This window comes from Piliocolobus tephrosceles, chromosome 9, assembly GCF_002776525.5.
Source record: "Piliocolobus tephrosceles isolate RC106 chromosome 9, ASM277652v3, whole genome shotgun sequence".
Lineage (NCBI taxonomy): Eukaryota > Metazoa > Chordata > Mammalia > Primates > Cercopithecidae > Piliocolobus > Piliocolobus tephrosceles.
Window position 1 is genome coordinate 19,054,112 of NC_045442.1, and position 19,529 is coordinate 19,073,640.

The following is a 19,529-nucleotide window of genomic DNA, read 5'->3' on the forward strand; positions in this document are numbered from 1 at the left end:
GGGAACGTAGTTCCAGAGTGTGAAAAAATATAGCTATTGGAAATTTCAGCTACTGCCTTTGGTATAATGGAAATTTATTACTCAACTCCGTAACAATCTTGGCTCAAACCATGCAGTGGTGTGGGCAGGCAGTGGGCACCTTTCCTAAATAGCACACTGCCAGGGACACCTTTGCTCATATTTGAGACAGCCCGAACCAAGGGTATCTTTCTATCAAAGACTGTTTGATTATCTCAGGATTTTAGACATGTCACAAAAGCCATTGAGACCTAGCCAGTGGATTTTACTTGTATGAGATATTGCATAGCTCCCAAGGGGAGGGTCAAAGCCCAATAATAAATAGCTCTTTGTACCAGTCCCCTCCCTAGCCCCAAACCATTGAGATCATAGGGTAAGCAACCAGTTAGTACTCAGGCAAAGGCAGTGCTGCCCGGCAGTGTGGCAGATGATGACCAGATGTGAACTTGTCATCTACAGTGTGTGGCTGTGACCTGGCACAAGGAGGCTTCTTCATAAAGAACGGAGAGTATCTCTGCACCCTGGACTACCAGCGGATGTACGGGACACGCTGCCATGGCTGTGGGGAGTTCGTGGAGGGCGAAGTGGTGACCGCTCTGGGCAAGACCTACCATCCCAATTGCTTTGCTTGTACCATCTGCAAGTAAGTGAGCCTATCTTTCCAAAGCCTCCAGCTTCCTTCAGCAGAGAAATGCTGGTTTGGGCTGTTAAAGCTTGGATTATACACCTTTTGTCTTCAGCAGCACATAGTCTTATCCTTAGATTTCTTTCTTACTGTACTATCAGTCCTAGTAAAAAAGTAGATTAGTTGGAAACCATATGTGTGATGTCCTCTACAAAGTAATATGACTGATTTTTAGTAGATTGAAACTAATTATGAAAGCAGCTCCGGGTCTCAAAACATTTTGCAGCAATAAAATCATCAAGGGGAAATGGCATAACTGCTTAGAAGGATAAAGCTTATTTGGAAGTATAAATTCCTAGGCATGTGTGTATGTTTAAAGTGGTCTCTTTCATTATAATAGGGGGTGGCAAACTGTGTCCCATGGGCTGAATTAGGCCCAATACCTGTTTTTGTGGATAAAGTTCTACTGGAATGCAGCCACTCCCACTTGTTGTGTGTGGCCCATAGCTGCTTCCGCACTGCAACAGCAGAGTTGAGTCATTGCGACAGACCATATGGTCCACAAAGTCTTAAAAAATTTACGATCTCATCTTTGGGGGTAAATATTTGCCAACCCCTGTTCTCTACATATGTGTCATCTACCAAGGTTGTATCTTAACTGAGCAAACCAGCTTGATTAAAATGATCAGTCAGGCTGGGCGTGGTGGCTCACCCTAATAATCCCAGCACTTTGGGAGGCCGAGGCAGGTGGATCACCTGAGGTCAGGAGTTTGAGACCAGCCTGGTCAACATGGTGAAACCCTGTCTCTACTAAAACTACAAAAAAAATTAGCCAGGCAAGGTGGCTGGTGCCTGTAATCTCAGCTGCTTGGGAGGCTGAGGCAGGAGAATTGCTTGAACCCAGGAGGCGGAGGTTGCAGTGAGCCGAGATCGTGCCACTGCGCTTCATTTGGGTGACAGAGCAAGACTATCTCAAAAAAATAAAAAAGTAATAATAAAATAAAATGATCAGATATAACAGAAGAAAACTAGGTGAAGTGTGAATAGGAAAACGTGGGGCTTTTTCTGGTTTTTGTGTTTTGAGGTCTGCATGTTGTAAAACTTAAGATAGGTTTAATTCCTATAACTAGGAGACTCACCACCAAGGGTCAGCTGCTTTATTGATCAATTCTAATTTGGCAGTTTTGCAATCCAGTGCCTTTTCAAGTGGTGATCTATTTGCTATGCCTTCTAAAAACCCCAGTTCAGAGGAGACGTGTTGCCGGTTTTTCAGCATTTTATGTTTCTAAGCCAGAGAAATGTAAGCTCTAGAACGGAAGATTCAATATTGTATAATTAATTAACAAGATAATACTGATAAATAAATCATAACAAGACAGAAAACATTCATAATAAAATTATTTAAATAACTTTCTAACTATGTATTAGCTCATTTCTCCATTTCATTTTTTAAAAATCATAATTTAAAAATTCTGGATGAATGAACTGAATATTTTTCTGTATTTAATGAAAAGCAAAGTTCTGCCCTGAGTTTTACCTTTTCAGGCTGTGGCACACAGCCTGGTTAAAAGTCCCAGGCTGGCATGGAGCTCCAAGTCCTAGTCTTACTTCCCAGGTTGAATTGAGACCTGTGTGATTTAGCTTTTTCAAGACAGTTGCCTCCGCCTTAGAATGAGAAGCTGTGAACTAGATGCGAGCGATTTTTCAAGCCTCGCTCATCACTGGAATCTCCTGGATGGGTGGGAGTGGACTAGAGGTGGGAGCCTCTCTAAAAAGATCAATGTTTAGCCTATTTTTCTCCCAAAACCTGCATGCTAATTTAGTAGTTTCTGGAGGGTTCTCATGTATGATGTCACTCAGCCAGGTTGAAAGGCCCTGTTCCCAGTAAACTCTAAGAACCCTTCTGATGCTGACCCTGAGAGGTCATTGCTTTGAAGCTGATATAATGATAGACAAAGATTTATTAACTATCTCCCTGTCCCTGGACATTTGAGCCAGCAAAGGAGCACTTACTACTACTGCCTCTACTGCTGCTGAATGACAATGATTCTGCCTGAATTGGGGGCCTCCTTTTTAGCTGAGAAGTTTATATTCATACAGAAGTTAATTTCGCTGTCTTAGCAATTCTATGAAGGGAACGAGGAGTTAATATCTCTATTTATGAGTGACTGTGAGGCTCACAGTTTCAGGGACATTCCCAAATTAATGTTAGAACTCAGGTTTTCTAACTCTAAATCCAGGCCTCTTTCTATTATAAACATTCATGCAAATGAAAGAAGGAAGTTACCAGTATGAGTGGAGGATATAGGGAGGGAGGAAATTCCTGAAAAGGGCCATTACAAAACAACAAAACCCACACTTAAGAAGGCCCAGCCCAAGTTGAGAATCGGACTCTGGCTTGTCCCTTAGAGGATCCATGTGGGACTTGGGTCTAAAAAAATAAGCTGGGGTGGAAAGGAAGGCTTGGGCTTGGGTGGGGTAAGCGAGGTGCCTCTGGGCATGCAACAGGTAAAGGGCACTTATTCTCAGGGTCAGTCACGGAGCACGAGGGCCTATGTAAACATTGTGTCCAGGTCCACTCCTGGCCTGGTCGGAGGCCAAAGAACCTGTGCATGTTGTGTTGAGTGGATCCTTAACTTCCTGACTCCCTCCTTACAGAACAGATTTAAGACTTGTTCAGGTTTAGCTAATGAGTGTGAAGCAGTAGGGCTACTGGCATCCAGCAGAGAGTGATTTTGGATTCTTAAAAATAAAGCAAGTTCTAAGTTGGTGGATGCCATCTGCACCTGCCTATGGCTTGATCCCCCTAGTTGGTCAATCCAGGCATGTCACTTCACCTCTCCAAGCCTACACTGTACTGCAGAAAGTGACACAGCACCACAAGTGGAGAGGACGCCACCTCTCCTTGGGACTTCTAAAATGTAAGGGTGTAAGAATCTAAAACTCTCTATGATGGCTGGAGCCAGCCACGTTTGTGGGGTTAAGTTCAAATTTACCTATATGTTGTTTATTATAGTTAATTGCCAATTGTTAGGCTACTGAGGGGCAACTTAAAGGGAATGTAACAGCCATGGAAATAAAAACGAATGTCAAAAAGCTGGTATTTGCTCTTAAGTATTTGCTTCTGACTCAGATTTGCAGTGATGTTCAGCTTGTGAGTTTCACATTTCCTAATTGACAGCATCACACATTTGAAAAATCACATTGATGAAGATTTTTGCCACATGGGCCAAAGGCAAGTGCGTGGGCATGGAAACTGTCATTGATGTCTTTAAAACTGATGTCATTGATGTCTTTAAAACTGATGTCATTGATGTCTTTAAAAAAGTCATTGATGACTTTTTTAAAAGGCTGTCTGCTTGGTGACCTGGGAGAAGAAACTGATCATCTACATGCAGAAGGCAATATTTTTGCAAAATATGCTGCTATTGATGAATATCTACTATGAAGAGAAATTGTCTTTCTGAAAAGAAGCTAATATGAATTCTTAAACAGATATTTACAGCCTATCCCATTTCTCCCAGTTTATAAGAGACTGGGTCTCCAGCACCATGAAACATTCAGTTCACCCATGTAGATGTCCAGCACAAAGTCTAATTCTGCATAATCATCACAGAGGTCTAGGCACGGTCCCAGGGAACTGAAAGACCTACTGCTTACTGCTTGACTGGTAGCCAGGTCTCCTGGGGCAGGGCCTTAAGCTTCACTGGGAATTCATGGTATTTAAAATATTTTTTCATGAAGGACTTTCCATTTGGAAACTTACTGTTCTGTGTGCCCTGCTAGATGACTTGCTGGAACATCCCTTCACTAATGAATGGAGGTAAATCATTCCATTTTACTACCTGGTTGCCCTTAGAACTAGTACATTCCCCTTTCTTCTCAAAATGAGGCACATTTATTTGTTTGGACTATCTCCAGCTGGCTGGGTTGGTTATGACTGCATTTCAGACATGTTGGCTGCTGCTTCTCCAAGAAATAAATGGGCACCGGAGGGCAGCAAGCAGAAGGAGTAAGGAAAAGGAATGAAATTGCTGCAATAACCTTGAGGGCGATGTCTTTCTGCCTCCAGGCGCCCGTTTCCACCCGGAGACCGAGTCACATTCAATGGGAGAGACTGCCTTTGTCAACTCTGTGCACAGCCGATGTCATCCAGTCCGAAAGAAACCACCTTCTCCAGCAGTAAGTGCCCCGGTGACCCGCTGACATGAATACCTATGTAGTCCAGAGGTAGCTCAGGCAGGTGCCTTCCTTTTTGAGAAACCTGTTAGCTGGAAATGAGAATCATCTATCTACTTGAATAGATATTTCTCCAAAGATGACATTAAAATGGCCAACAAGTACATGAAAAGGTACTCAATATTATCAGTCATCAGAGAAATGCAAATCAAAACAATCATAAGATACCAACTCATACCTGTTAAGATAACTGTTATAAAAAAGACAGGATATGATGAGCATCAGCCTAGGTGTGGAAAAAAGGGAGCCCTTGAACACTGTTGGTGGGAATGTAGATTATTAATGTAGACATTATGGAAAACAGCATGGAGGTTCCTAAAGAAATTAAGAATAGGCCAGGTGTGGTGGCTCATGCCTGTAATCCCAGCACTTTGGGAAGCTGAGGTGGGAGGATTGCTTGAGCCTCATTTAAAAACAGCCTGGGCAACATGACGAAATCCCGTCTCTACAAAAAATGCAAAAAGTAGCTGGATATGATAGTACATGTCTGTAGTCTCAGCTACTCGGGAGCTTGGGAGGCTGAGATGGGAGGATGGCTTGAGCCTGGGAGGTGAAGGTTGAGATTTCAGTGAGCTGAGATTGCACCACTGCACTCCAGCCTGTGTGACAAAGCTAGACCATCTCAAAAAAAAAAAAAAAAAAAAAAGCCCAAAACATAGAACTGCCATGTGACCCAGAAATTCCTTTGCATACACAAAAATATTTAATATGTGAAAAAGATTAAAGTAGGAAGAAAATTAAAGCAGAATAAAAGAGCTGCATTTATATGGGGCAGAGAAGGTGTCTCTCAAACATGACACCTAAGGAGAGATTTGAAGAAAGTGTGGGAACAAGCCGCGCATATATCCGGGGACTTGTCATTATTTACAAGGTCTTGTCTGACCTGTCAGAATCCATAGAGAACCTGCTTACCCCAAAATAAAAATAGTGGCCAATTGCACCATTTCTTCTGGAAAATAACATCGAGTGCGTCAGTTAGTGCACATTTTAAGTTGATGCATTATGAACTGTGGGCACCAAGTAAGGAAAGTCTACGCCCATCTCTTTCCTGGGACATTAGGAAGTGAACTAGAAGTTTGTCGTGGTTTCTGTGGCTTTTGCCAATCCTTGGGAGATTTGGAATAAACCTCTTTAAGCTCTTAAGTGAGTCTTAATACGTAAGAATGATATAAACCACTTCTGCACCAGAGAAATTCAGTGCAATTTATAATAGTGATTCCAACTCTTCCTATTAAAGTAGAAATCTTATACTTGTTAAAAATAAGAATGTTCTGACTAAAGCGTTTGCATAAAAATTGGATTTTGACCATTGGGAGGAAAGAAGAAAATACGCATATTAGCGCATGTTATTCAGCACACATGACCGGATCCTTGGCATGTGAATTTATGTGACCTGCCAGCAAGTAACAGCAGCTTGAATAGGATGACAGCTGCAAAGCAAGGCACCATCCTAGACCCCTAGTAGGGTTTCAAGTCCTTCACCATTCTTGCTACCCTGCCCCAAATGCAAGAGATACAGTTAGCCTCAGGTCACTGGGAAGGTAACCTCCAGTGGGAATCATCACCCCATTATTAGGGAGGGCTTGCTTTGAAAGTATATTATCAAAAACTTTGAAGGAATCTTGTCTAGTGAGGTGGGCGGATCACGAGGTCAGGAGATTGAGACCATCCTGGCTAACACTGTGAAACCCCATCTCTACTAAAAATACAAAAAAAAAAAAATTAGCCAGGCATGGTGGTGGGCACCTGTAGTCCCAGCTACTCTCCTGCTGAGGCAGGAGAATGGCGTGAACCCGGGAGGCGGAGCTTGCAGTAAGCTGAGATCTGGCCACTGCACTTCAGCCTGGGCGACAGAGCCAGACTCTGTCTCAAAAAAAAAAACAAAAACAAAAAACAAAAAATAAATAAAAAAATAAAAAGAGCCCCTGTAATCCCAGCACTTTGAGAAGCCCAGACGGGCAGATCACGAGGTCAGGAGTTCGAGACTAGCCTGTCCAACATGGTGAAACCCTATCTCTACTAAAAATACAAAAATTAGCTGAGCGTGGTGGCGGGCACCTGTAATCCCAGCTACTTGGGAGTCTAAGGCAGGAGAATCCCTTGAAACCAGAAGGCGGAAGTTGCAGTGAGCTGAGATCACGCCACTACACTCTAGCCTGGGCAACAAGAGCGAAACTCAATCTCAAAAAAAAAAAAAAAAGAAAAAGAGAAAGAAAAAGAGACGTTTGTAATTTTTATGAGTTCCAGAATATGGTGATAGCTGGAGCAGAGAATCATGTCCTCAAGGCCTATCATGGGAATGACTGTGTCCTCATTGTGAAGTCCTTTAGTCCAACTATGGTTTTTGTTAGGTGGCGAAATTGAGTCCCACGGGCATACTTAAGGTCATATAAGCTATCTAGTAAGATAGGGTCAGATGCACATCTTTTGGCTCCTGGTTTTTTGCTTGCTCTCTCTTTCTTTTTTAAATCTAATACTCTTCATTGTTTGGTTTAAGAAATAGAAGCATGATATCTTTTAAGGCTTCCAACCCTCTCTGGCCATGTAATTTGGGAACATGTTTCCTAGTCACAGTTCTACCAAAATGTTAATTCTAATTTTTATTAAATTTCTTTATCTATATTTTCTGTTTTTATATGACATACATGTTATATACATGTAAATGAAAATTATAAACATAAAAATATAATCTAACGCAGAGCCATTGCATGTTTAATATTAGATTTAACCATCATTGCTTATGTGCAAATTGTTGGGCCAAGTCGTATTTTCTCCTTTGCTTCCAATGGATGAAATCCCATTTCTATGCAACTGCTTTGGTCAGGACATCTTTATTTTTAACAAGTATTTGTCTATTTAAATAAATACTCTAATGGCATTTATGGGGTATGTGGGTGTCTATAAAAAAGAAAGCTCTTTTACATGGATACACACTTGTAAATTACCCAGACTAGACAGGCACACAAGTATTAGAGCAATAGGAATTTCTGGCAAGTTTCAGAAATTCATTGGAGCATAATTAGAAAATACTTGTTTGCTATTTGTGACTCTTCAGTAATTGCCCTATACTTTAAAACTAGCCTGTGTGGCTTTAGTTCCTTTTTTATGACTTTTAAAAAATTTTTAATGGTTTTAAAAAATTCCAGGGTACATGTGCGGGATGTGCAGGTTTGTTACATGGGTAAGCGTGTGCTGTGGTGGTTTGCTGCACCTATCAACCCATCACCTAGGTATTAAGCCCAGTGTGCCGTAGCTCTTTTCCCTTTTTAAACTTAGTAAAGCTTCCTAAGTGGAAGTAGAAAGTAGCCTTTTTAAAATGTGAATCTCTCCCTTGATAATGTTCGCAGAGTCGGTGAAATCTACCAGAAAGCCAAGGCCAAGGTCCTCTTTTTCCTTTGAAATACTCTGTTCAGAAATGAGTGTGCTCTTCTGAACCACAGTTTTATTTCACATTCTGTGACTGGTTTCCCATCATCTCTAAATAGGAGAGGAAGACAGCAGATAGGTAGAGAAATACAAGCAAAGTGGATGGAGTGGACATTTATATGAAAGAGTCTCTGACCTTATTGAGGAAAGATGCAGCCTTTTTCTTTCAGCTGCTCAGCAGCTGCCATGTCCGTATTGTTCTGCTTTAGGAAGAGCTCCCACTGGAGTGCTCTGTTCAGTGCTTCCTCCACCTGGCAGTAACTCTTCTAATCTTGATATCTATCTTATTTTCCTCATCAAGCACTCACATAGTACTTATAATACATCAGATACTGTGTGACTGGTTTACATTATTAACTCATTTAATCCACATAACAATCCTATAGCTTGGCACTAATACTATCCCCTTTTCAGAGAAGAAGAAACAAAGGGCCATAGAGGTTAAATAATTTGCCCAAGGTCCCATAGACAGTATCAGAGCTGGGATCTAAACCCAGGCGATCTGGCTCCTGATGCCAAGTTCCTGTCCCTGATATTTCTTTGATGATGTAAGTATCACTCTCTGATTTTCAAAGATGTGAGTGCTGAGCCTTGGAGCAGTGGCGTATTCATCTGCAGATTATCCAGGTGCCTTGACTCCAAGAGCTGTGCACTTTCTACATGTCACAGCAGCTTCCCTTCAATCTTATATGAAGTTTTGGTGGATGGAAACCACCAGACAGTTTTTGTTTTTGTTTTTGAGACAGAATCTCACTCTGTCGCCCAGGCTGGAGTGCAGTGGTATGATCTTGGCTCATTGTAACCTCTGCCTCCCAGGTTCAAGTGATTCACTTGCCTCAGCCTGCTGAGTAGCTAGGATTACAGACATGTACTACCACACCTGGCTAAGTTTTGTATTTTTAGTAGAGATGGGGTTTCACCATGTTGGCCAGGCTGGTTTCTAACTCCCGACCTCAAGTGATTTGCCCACCTCAGCCTCCCAAAGTGCTGAGATTACAGGCGTGAGCCACCATGCCCGGCCAAAACCATTAGGAAGTGATTCATAGAAGCAAACAACTTCAATGAAAGATTGTTGCCTTGAATTATTTAAAACTCTTGCTGTATCCAGACTACTGCAATTTCAATCCAGCAAGCAATAAACATTACATGAAAGCAAGATAGTAGTGAAAGTTTGCACACAGGGTTTTGATGAACATTAACTAGATTGTTTTATTAGCTGATTCATACTTTTTAAAAACAATATTATGTCCAGAAGACATGCTTTACCAGAAGGTTAAGTATAATCTTCGAAAGCTTCATTACACTCCGTTCTTTATGTATTTACCAATAACGGAGGGAGGGGCTGGATTCCCATGGGTTAAGGAGTGATGTCAGAGAAAGTCTGTGTGTGGCACCTGAGAGTGTAGGGAATCGGGTTTGTGTTGTCATTTCCTACAGAGCTCTTATGTATTTCAGACATCTGAGCAGGAGTGGGCTGCTGTCTACAGTCACACTTTCCATGTCAAAGGGTGTCTGACTAGTGTCTGATAGCATGTGGGTTTGCGGGGATTGACAAGATGAACACCCACACAAACACATGCAAACTCATCTTTCTCTTTTCCCTCCTCTGTGTGCAGCATCATTATTCCAACTGCAATTGGAACTCCTACAGGTATCAGGACAAATGCTCTAGTCGGACTGAATTGAAATCATTTCAGCAGGGTGCAGTGGCTCATGCCTATAATCCCAACACTTTGGGAGGCCGAGGCGTGCAGTTCACAAGGTCAGGAGATCGAGACCATCCTGGCTAACATAGAGAAACCCTATCTCTACTAAAAATACAAAAAATTACCTGGGCGTGGTGTCGGGCGTCTGTAGTCCCAGCTACTGGGGAGGCTGAGGCAGGAGGATGGCGTGAACCCGGGAGGCAGAGCTTGCAGTGAGCTAAGATCGTGCCACTGCACTCCAGCCTAGGTGACAGAACGAGACTGTCTCAAAAAAAAAAAAAAAGAAAGAAAAAGAAATTTCAGATAAAGCATCACGTGCATGTTTCCAAAGGGGAAGCAGACATTTCCAATTATTTTATTTTTCTATTTAGTCCAGTAGCCTTTAATACATGCGAGATAACTTTCTTTTATCTTTATGTTCTCTCTAAAAAAAATATCATTGTCAGGTTGAGTGATAACTGTCCGCCACGGGAATGTAGGGAAGATCTGCCCTGGTTTCCAAGTGCCTAGGGTCAGGTCCTGGCTCTTCCACTTACTAGCAACCTCTTTACTTCCCCATCCTCCACTTCCTCATCTGTGAAATGGGATGGTCATAGATCCCTACGCTGTAGGATTACATGAGTAAATGCAGTGCTGTGTACTTATAAAACAGCAACTTACTGTTCAGGCATTGATTTCTGAATTTTCTTGGAGAGCAGTTCCCACATTTTGTGACTTTGCTTTTGTCACTCTGCTGGTCATGACAGCTGCCTTTCTCTGCTCATTTGATATTTTCTACCAGTATAAAAACTGACAAAGGCAGGAATGCATCCACACATGTAGCACATGGATTGTTGGAGTTTGACTCATAGTGATGAGTTTTTATGACAGCATCTCCAAAAACAGATCTGCCTCCCCTTCTTTAGACACATTCTCCTTATAGGATACAATGGCAGAGGAGGCCTGGCAGGGAACTGCTGAAGAGTAGGGGTTCTGGACAAGTTCTTGGCTGGTTCTAATTCCAGCTTTAGCACTTAAAGGATATGTGGCCTTGAGAAATCAATCTTTCTATGTCTCTGTTTCTTTGCCTATACAATGGGAAACAATAGTAGTTCCTTTCTCATAGGGTTGTTGTGACGATTAATAAAAACGGAGTGCTTAGAAGATTGATGACACATAGGAAGTACATATGTGTTGGCCATTATTCTTTTTTTTTGTTTTTTTTTTTTTGAGACGGAGTCTCACTCTGTCGCCCGGGCTGGAGTACAGTGGCCGGATCTCAGCTCACTGCAAGCTCCGCCTCGGCCATTATTCTTTAAGGAAGTTGTGAGCCTGGAACTTGGGCCTAGAGATACTCAGGGCCAGAAGAGAGATAGAGAGAGAGAGAGAGAGAGAGACAGAGAGAGACAGAGAGAGAGAAAAGGAAGGAAGGAAGGAAGGAAGGAAGGAAGGAAGGAGAGAGAGAGAAAGAAAGAAAGAAGAAAGAAAGAAAGAAAGAAAAAGAAAGGAAGGAAGGAAGGAAGGAAGAAAGAAAGAAAAGGGCACAGCATAACGGTTGACAATTGGGCTCTGCATTTCAGAGTGCCTGGGTTTGAACCCTGATCCTACCTCTTCCTAGTCGTGTAGGGTTGAGCAAGTCATTTGATATCTTAGAAACTCTGTGCCCTCATCTATAAATGGAAAATCTCTGCTTCAAAGAGTTGTTATGATGACCACATGAGATACTTCATGGAAGGGCAGTCTAAATGGGGAGAGGGGGCCTGTAAAACCCAAGTAGGAGGCTGGGTGCGGTGGCTAACGCCAGCACTTTGGGAGGCCGAGGTGGGCGGATCATGAGGTCAGGAGTTAGAAAGACTAAAGCCTGGCCAGTATGGTGAAACCTCGTCTCTACTAAAAAAAAAAAAAAGAAAAGAAACATTAACCAGGCATGCTTGCGCACGCCGGTAGTCCCAGCTACTCAGGAAGCTAAGGGAAAAGAACCGCTTGAACCTGGGAGGTGGAGGTTGCAGTGAGCCGAGACCATGCCACTGCACTCCAGCCTGGGTGACAGAGCAAGACTCAGTCTCAAAAAACAAACAAACAAAGTCAAGACTCCTGACCTCAAATGATCAACCCACCTCAGCCTCCCAAAGTGCTGGGATTACAGGCATTAGCCAAATTCTCTATTATATACTTAACATATTATATTACTATTATACATTTGTCACAACTAAGAGAACTGCCATTGGCACATCACGATTTGCATTTTAATTGTTTACATGCATACCCACCTCCACTACCAAGAAAATGAAAACTGTCTGGCTTTCTTATACAAGGCCTAGCACTTACAGTCCTAGATAAAAGTTCCGGAAATTGAATCAAAGCTTTCTCTCTCTCTAGACAAGGCTAATTACAGTCTTCTCGTTTTAAGTATTCATTGAAAAATAGCACACATATTACCGAAACATACAAAAGAGATAAAGATCACCTTAACATTTTGGTGAACATTCTTCTGAATGTCGCTCTAAGTGCTACAGACGTGTACACAATTTTACATAACTTCTTTCCATAGTATTTTGTTTACATGTCTTCTTTTCCAAAATCATTTATTCTTCTGAGTGTCACAAAAAAGGCTGAAACCCTTAAATGTACTTGAGTTGCTTGGCAATGGGGTGAGCTCGAGTGTGTCCTGGCAAAGCTGTGCTTTGATTTCCATTATAGCAATATTAGCATATAGCCCTGTTACCTCCTGGTATATTTCTCTCTCTGAACAGACCATCAGCTACTGAATGGTAAGGACTGGTTTTTCTGTTTGTTTGTTTGTTTGTTTGTTTGTTTGTTTTTGGCTTTTATGAATAGCACTGTGCACCTAGCAAGCACATACATGTTCATTCAGTGAGTGAATTGATACCATCCCAGGAGAGCCTTTGAGGGAGTAAATCTCAGCTGCCAGGTCTGAATGGTGAGGTTTGATTGCTGTTTGAATGAAGATGCAGCTTGCGTGCATGAGAAGTAAGGTGTACTGGCATGTTTATACTCTCTGTCATTTTCTCATCTCACTCACGAGTGTTTTCCCTTACTTAACAACAGGGGAAGCAGTTATTGCTTCCGATAAATTTGTTGATAACAGAATCAAAACATGTTTTTAAGAAAAGGTAGAGGTGTCAGGGAATGGATCTCCTCAGCTTTGAGTATAACACTGGAGAGCAGCTATACTTCTCTGAATATATAGGGAGCCAGCCCCTGACCTAGAAGAGGGGTGACCTGGTGACACATGGCAGTTTCAATGTTGTTCTACTGGATATTGAGAGAGGTGTTGAGAGGCTTTGGAATCTTACATAGTAGCCAAAGGTTCATTGCAGAGACAAGGTATAGTGCAAAGAGGAACAATAATATTCAGATTTTTCCTACTGAAATCTGTAACAATTATGACCCACACATCAAGATCCCAGAGTGATCCACCTTTTCCCTCATCCTGAGCCTGGATTATCTAAGTTTCAAGAAAGGAAGAAAAGTTCCTCTTTTTAGGGAATGAGTACAACTCAGGGATTAATTTAAAAGTGCTTTCAGTAGGTGGAAACAGTGGCATTTTGTTATTTGCTGTTTTTGTTTCAGCAGTTATGGGTCCTACATGATAAAGCCCACATCTAAAAACTTATCGATAGAACTGGATTTCAGTAGTTGGAACAGCAGTCATTTCCCAGTTTAATTTTAATTTTTAAGTAGCAGTAGCAGTAAAAATCTAGCTGTTTAAAAGCACTGCTTTGCATACCTATAATTGTATATTTATACAGATTGTTCCTGGAAGGATATTTGAGCAATTGCTATTAGTAGTTGCCTCTAGGAAGGGAAAGAGAGGACTGGGTGCAAAGAGACAGGGAGAGAAGGAAAATGATTTTTGGTGTTTTTTTCACCCTATGTTTTTACCTATTTAAAAGCAAAGTATATTAAAAATAAAATAATGTTCATTTTTCAAAATAAAATAAAAGGCTCATTCCAAAGTCTTGCTGGCGCCTGCCCTTGCTGTGACCTTCAGCCATGTGTGTATTGAGTGACAGTTCACGTGATGAAAATACTAAAAGTGACATTCTGCCCCTTCTTTTCTTCTCCCTATCTTTGGAATAGAGTAAATGAGCTGAGGTTTGCTAATGAGTACGGATCTGAGAAGCTGACGTAGAACTCAAGTACGATTTCCTCTTTGGCCAGAGCCCAGGTATGCTAGGTGAACATAGCCAGTTAAAGATTTATCATAAACCTCTTCACCAGGTTCAAGTTTACACCTGTATTAGGGAAATCAGCTCAAGAGCAAATTTTCTGGAAACAATTTTATTTTTATTGAGGTGAAATTCACATGGCATAAAACTGACCATTTTAAAGTGAACGTTTCAGTGGTCTTTAGTGCATTCACTACAAATGTGCTTTTGTACAACCATCGCCTCTATCTAGTTCCAAAACATTGTCGTCACCCCAAAAGAAAACTCCTGTACCCATTAGGCAGTTACTCCCCTCCCCACCACTTTTTCCCAGTCCCTAGAAACTACCAATCTGCTTTCTGTCTCTATGCATTTGCCTATTCTGGATATTTTATATGAATGGAGTTATACACTATTAGCATTTTGTGTCTGGCTTCTTTATTTAGTATCGTGATTTTTAAGGTTGATCCAGTTCGTACCATTTGTCAGTGCAGTTGTGTTGCTCAACAACAGGGATTCGTGCTGACAAATGCATCATTAGGTGATGTTGTCGTCGTGTGAACCTCATAGGGGGTACTACACAAACCTAGATGGTATAGCTTACTACTAACACCGAGGCTATATGGCATAGCCTGTTGCTCCTAGGCTACAAACCTGTATAGCATGTGACTATACTGAATTCTGTAGGCAGTTGTAACACGGTAAGTGTTTGAGTGTCTAAACATATCTAAACGTAGAAAAGGTCATGTATTGTGCTTCATGTTATGGAGGCTACAGTGTCACTAGGCGACAGGAATTTTTCAGCTCTGTTGCAATCTTATGGGACCACCGCCATGTATGCAGTCTGCCATTGACCCAAACATCATTCTGTGGTGCATGACTGTACTTCATTTCTTTTGTGGCTGAATAATGTTACATTGTATGGCTATATCACATTCTGTTTAGCCATTCATCTGTTAATGGGCATTTAGGTCATTTCCATCTTGGGCTATTATGAATAGTTCTGCAAAGAACATTCATGTATGAATATTTGAGTACTTGTTTTTAATCCTTTTGCATCTTGGTACATTTTTTTTTTTTTTTTTTTTTTTTGAGACGGAGTCTCGCTCTGTTCCCCAGGCTGGAGTGCAGTGGCCGGATCTCAGCTCACTGCAAGCTCCGCCTCCCAGGTTTATGCCATTCTCCTGCCTCAGCCTCCCGAGTAGCTGGGACTACAGGCACCCGCCACCTCGCCCGGCTAGTTTTTTGTATTTTTTTAGTAGAGACGGGGTTTCACAGTGTTAGCCAGGATGGTCTCGATCTCCTGACCTCGTGATCCGCCCGTCTCGGCCTCCCAAAGTGCTGGGATTACAGGCTTGAGCCACCGTGCCCGGCCTGCATCTTGGTACATTTTAAGGGGAGTTTGATAAGAATGATCCCAAATCTTGGAAGCAGTGGTGGCCAGTTTTCTTAACCCCTCCCAGAAAATACTGGGCTGGTACCCAGTAGTATTTATGTCATGGCAGGCTATGGCATGGGCACTATTGAATGGCCTTAGGTGACAGCTGGTAGCAGAGTTCATCTGGTGCCTTTCTTCCTCTCTTGTTTGCTTTCTCTCCCACTCTTAGATCCTTCCCTTTTTCTACTGCTTTTCTTCTGCTGTTGCTGGCCGTAATTTGAACAGAGGGCCATATGGCCGTTGCTTAGCCTGCTGGTAGAAATTTACCTCAGATTTGCCAAATTCTCCAGAAAAAAAGAGTATGAACAGTGCTGAGAACACAGGCTTCAAGCTTCAGCCATGTTAGTTCTGTCTTCCTGCAAAAAGATACAAAGTCCTTTGTGGCTCAGGGATCACGTAATGTTTGCAAGGCATGTCTGGATTATATTTTGTAAGCAGAAGGGAGAACTGCTCCAAGCCCACAGAGAAGCACTGGTAGAGCCATGTGCTAGGTGCGTGGTCACTTGCCCTGCCCTGAGGGAGACCCCAAGGTGAGCACACCCTGCCCACTACAGCCATGGCTAGAACTTTTCCCCCATGAAAGTTGAAAGTCAGTATATTTTTCTTTTTTCCTCTTCTTCTTCTTTTTCTTTTTTTTTTTTTTTTTGAGATGAGTTTTTGCTATGTTTTTCAAGCTGGTCTCAAACTCCTGGGCTCAAGCAATCTCCCACCTCAGCCTCCTGAGTAGCTAGGATTATAGGCATGTGCCACCACGCCCGACTGGAAATCAGAATCGTCAAGGTTGCCATGTGACCATAGCCTTTTCTGAGAGCATCCCATGATGGGGTGGTGCTTGGCTTTGTTTTGATAGCTTCCCATTTTCCTCTTGCTAGGCAAATGGCATTTTCGGGTGAAAGAGAACTCTACTTTCGATTTCAAGTCAGTCCCTATAATGTTTACATCATCAGAAATGATGTGGGCAACCACATGGGACCAGTGGAGGAGGGACTGGAAAGCGATGATGCTCTGGGCCTGTCCTCCATCAGCTGGACTTTTGAAATTGTTACCTGGTCATTTTGAAGTTAAGAATATACTTATTAGGGTGATGGTTTATTCTATACATGTAGCGCCTCCTTTTACTTATAGTTCTGAAAACATACATATATACAGATACACACACACACACACACACACACACACACACACACACATATACACACACATGAATTCTCCCTGATAGGACCTGAAACCTTAAAAATTGGAGCAGGTGAAAAAACAGTCTTAATGTTTTATGCTAGTATTTTTATTTCCCATAAAAGAATCTCTGTTACATTCCCAGGAAATAGAGGTTTATTGCTATTTCTATTTATTGTTCAGAGAAATGGAAGAGAGGCAGTTTAAGAGATTCTTACTCAAGGCAGTAGACACTGTCTTTAAGCAGATATTAAATTTCTCAGCTCCTAGCTAGTTTTCAACAGCCTTTCAAAATACATGTTCTGCTTAACAAATGTATACTCTCAAGTAGCTGGAGTACTTGCTGTCTAGAAGGCATCCGCATCCTTCACCATGTTCCAAGCAGGCCTTGAGAAATTCAGCCCTCATGGGCTCATCAGATCGGCCATTGAGTCCAGCCCTGATTGCAGTGGCAGGTGTGGGGGCCATTCAGAGCCATCCTCCAAACATCATTAGTGGAAGTTCTTGGACTCTCAATTCTAATACTTCTGGGAATGGGGTCTGAGTTGGTATTAAGTCCACAACAGAGCATCTTCTATTTCTTTTGTGCTCACCATCATATGTAGCAGCATTTGCCATGGGATTCCTGCATAATAAATTGTTAATCAGTTAATCCAGAGGAAAGGAAAACAACCTGACTCCTTGTAGTTTCCTGTTCACATCCTGGTCATGGATATGGAGGGTGGGAGAACACTCCAGCACTAGCTAAAAGAGAAGGGTTCTTGACCTTGAGAATTGGTTACCAAAACACCAGGGGTTTGGTCTAGGTCCTGCTGCTCGCTGCACAGAAAGTCAGTGACTGAGACAATTATTGCCAAGGAAGAAGGCTTTAATTGGGTGCATCAGCCAAGGAGATGGGAGATCAATCTCAAATGTATCTCCCTGACTTTCCAAAATTGGAGATTTATATAGTACAGAAGAAATGTAACAATGTGTAATGAAACAGGAACTAAGGAGGGGGTAAGGAAGCAATCATGATGAATGAGGGGTCTGGCATCTCATTGTCTGGATGGGTGATTTAGTGAGTTTCAGTTGTTTGATTTTCTTTTTTTTTTTTCTTTTTTTTTTTTTTTTGAGAGTCATAAGGGTCCTTTTCTGAGAAAGGAACTCAGATAAAACAATTATTTTTGGGCCTTGTTACATTTTAAGGGGCGTTTGCTAAGAACTGTCCTATCAAGCTTTAAGACCAGAAGGGCCAATGTCTATGTTTATCCGAAAAAAAAAAAAATCCTCTCTATGGAACTATTGGGTCAGTTTCAAGTCCCTAACATTCCTAACAGAACTCTGTGGGACTGGTTTAGAAATAAGGATTAGAAATTCAAAATGTGCAATGGCCTCTATTTATGAAAACTATGACCAAAGTAACTAAAACTGTAAGTGTATATGATATATACTTAAAACAGAGGAAAGATAGGATTTATTGCCAAATACCAGGTTGTAGAGGACTTAGAAAATGGCTGCTGCCCTGCCTGCCTTCTGCTTTCCTGATGAAGGCTGACCCTCTGTTGCTGTTACGGGCCACTCTGTTGCTAAAACTTGTTTGTTGTGCACTAATTGTTTTCCAAAGACAACAAGAACCTTCACTTAAAATAGCAGTTCAGAGGATTGCTCTGGCTTTCAGTGTGTCCAGCATGGCCATTAAGACAGCAGAGTCAGCAACTGACCTACAGGGACGTGGGTTATTATGCAAAGTCTAGTTCAAGGTTACGTACTCAGGCTCCACATAAGCCTTTCAAAATCATCGAGGCATTTTTCATAAATCTGAGATGTAAAATATGTATAGCATTGAGACCCCCTTTTCCCCAGAGTGGGAAGACATTGCACCCACATGAATGTTTTGATTTCCCCAACCAGTCAGTATGTGTCTTCTGACCTTGTATTGCTTTTCTGGCTAATGGCAGCGTAGAATTTCAGAAGCTGAAAAGTAGTTTTTAAAAATAATCCTTGAAAAGTGCTTAGCCTAACAAATTTGTGGTTTCACATTCTGTTTTGTACTCTATTCTTTCTTATGTTGACCTCATACCCATGGTGTTTGCCATGACATGCTAAAAAAGAAAATTGTGGACTCATTTGAGTGACTTGCTTTAAATAAAAAGCATGGACTGTGGCCAGTCAATATTTGTCAACTCCTAGGTGTCTGATTTGGGACCTGGCAACACTGAACAGCCTGGATGAAGATGAAGGTCAACATTCAACAATATCCACTTGCTAGACCAACATTCTTATCACTACTAATGATGGGGCCTTTTTGGTCAAGGAGAGGTTTTCAAGTGCCTAAATCATTTCTGCCTTAAAGATGTTGAAACTGTTGCCCAACTCTTATAAAAAAAAATAACATAAGGAAAGTCTGGGTTTTTTAATCCATGTGTTGCAAACTCATGGTCCTAGGAAGGCCAGGCTAGTAGCACAGTTGCATGTCATCAGTTCAAGCATGAGAACAGGTGGCAACTGACACACTTATGGAGGGATGGAAACCCTTGTGGACTGGAACTATCTGTGCTGCATAAAGTGAGCAGTCACCTCGTGTCTCTAAACAGTGATTCCCATGGTGGAATCCACATGTCAGGGGCTGAGCTAATATGTTGAAGGCTTGTGTTGAAGGTAGCTTGTTAGCAGAATCTGATCCACATTCAGATCACCCTTCTCTTGTGCCCCTTCTTTCTCTTTTGGACAGAATAAGTATTCTCCCACATTCTACCTCCACCATTTTATTA

General features: G+C 41.8%; 1 protein-coding gene across 2 annotated transcripts in view; it reads left to right on the forward strand.

Moving 5' to 3' along the window:
- ABLIM1 (actin binding LIM protein 1) overlaps positions 1 to 19,529 on the forward strand; it is a 257,200-nt gene that overhangs the window by 109,335 nt on the left and 128,336 nt on the right. For both annotated transcript variants that reach the window (XM_023206652.2, XM_023206653.2), the window contains exons 3-4: positions 478 to 661; positions 4,716 to 4,825. In XM_023206652.2, coding sequence (XP_023062420.2) covers positions 478 to 661; positions 4,716 to 4,825 — 294 coding nt within the window. The remainder of the gene's footprint in view (positions 1 to 477; positions 662 to 4,715; positions 4,826 to 19,529) is intronic.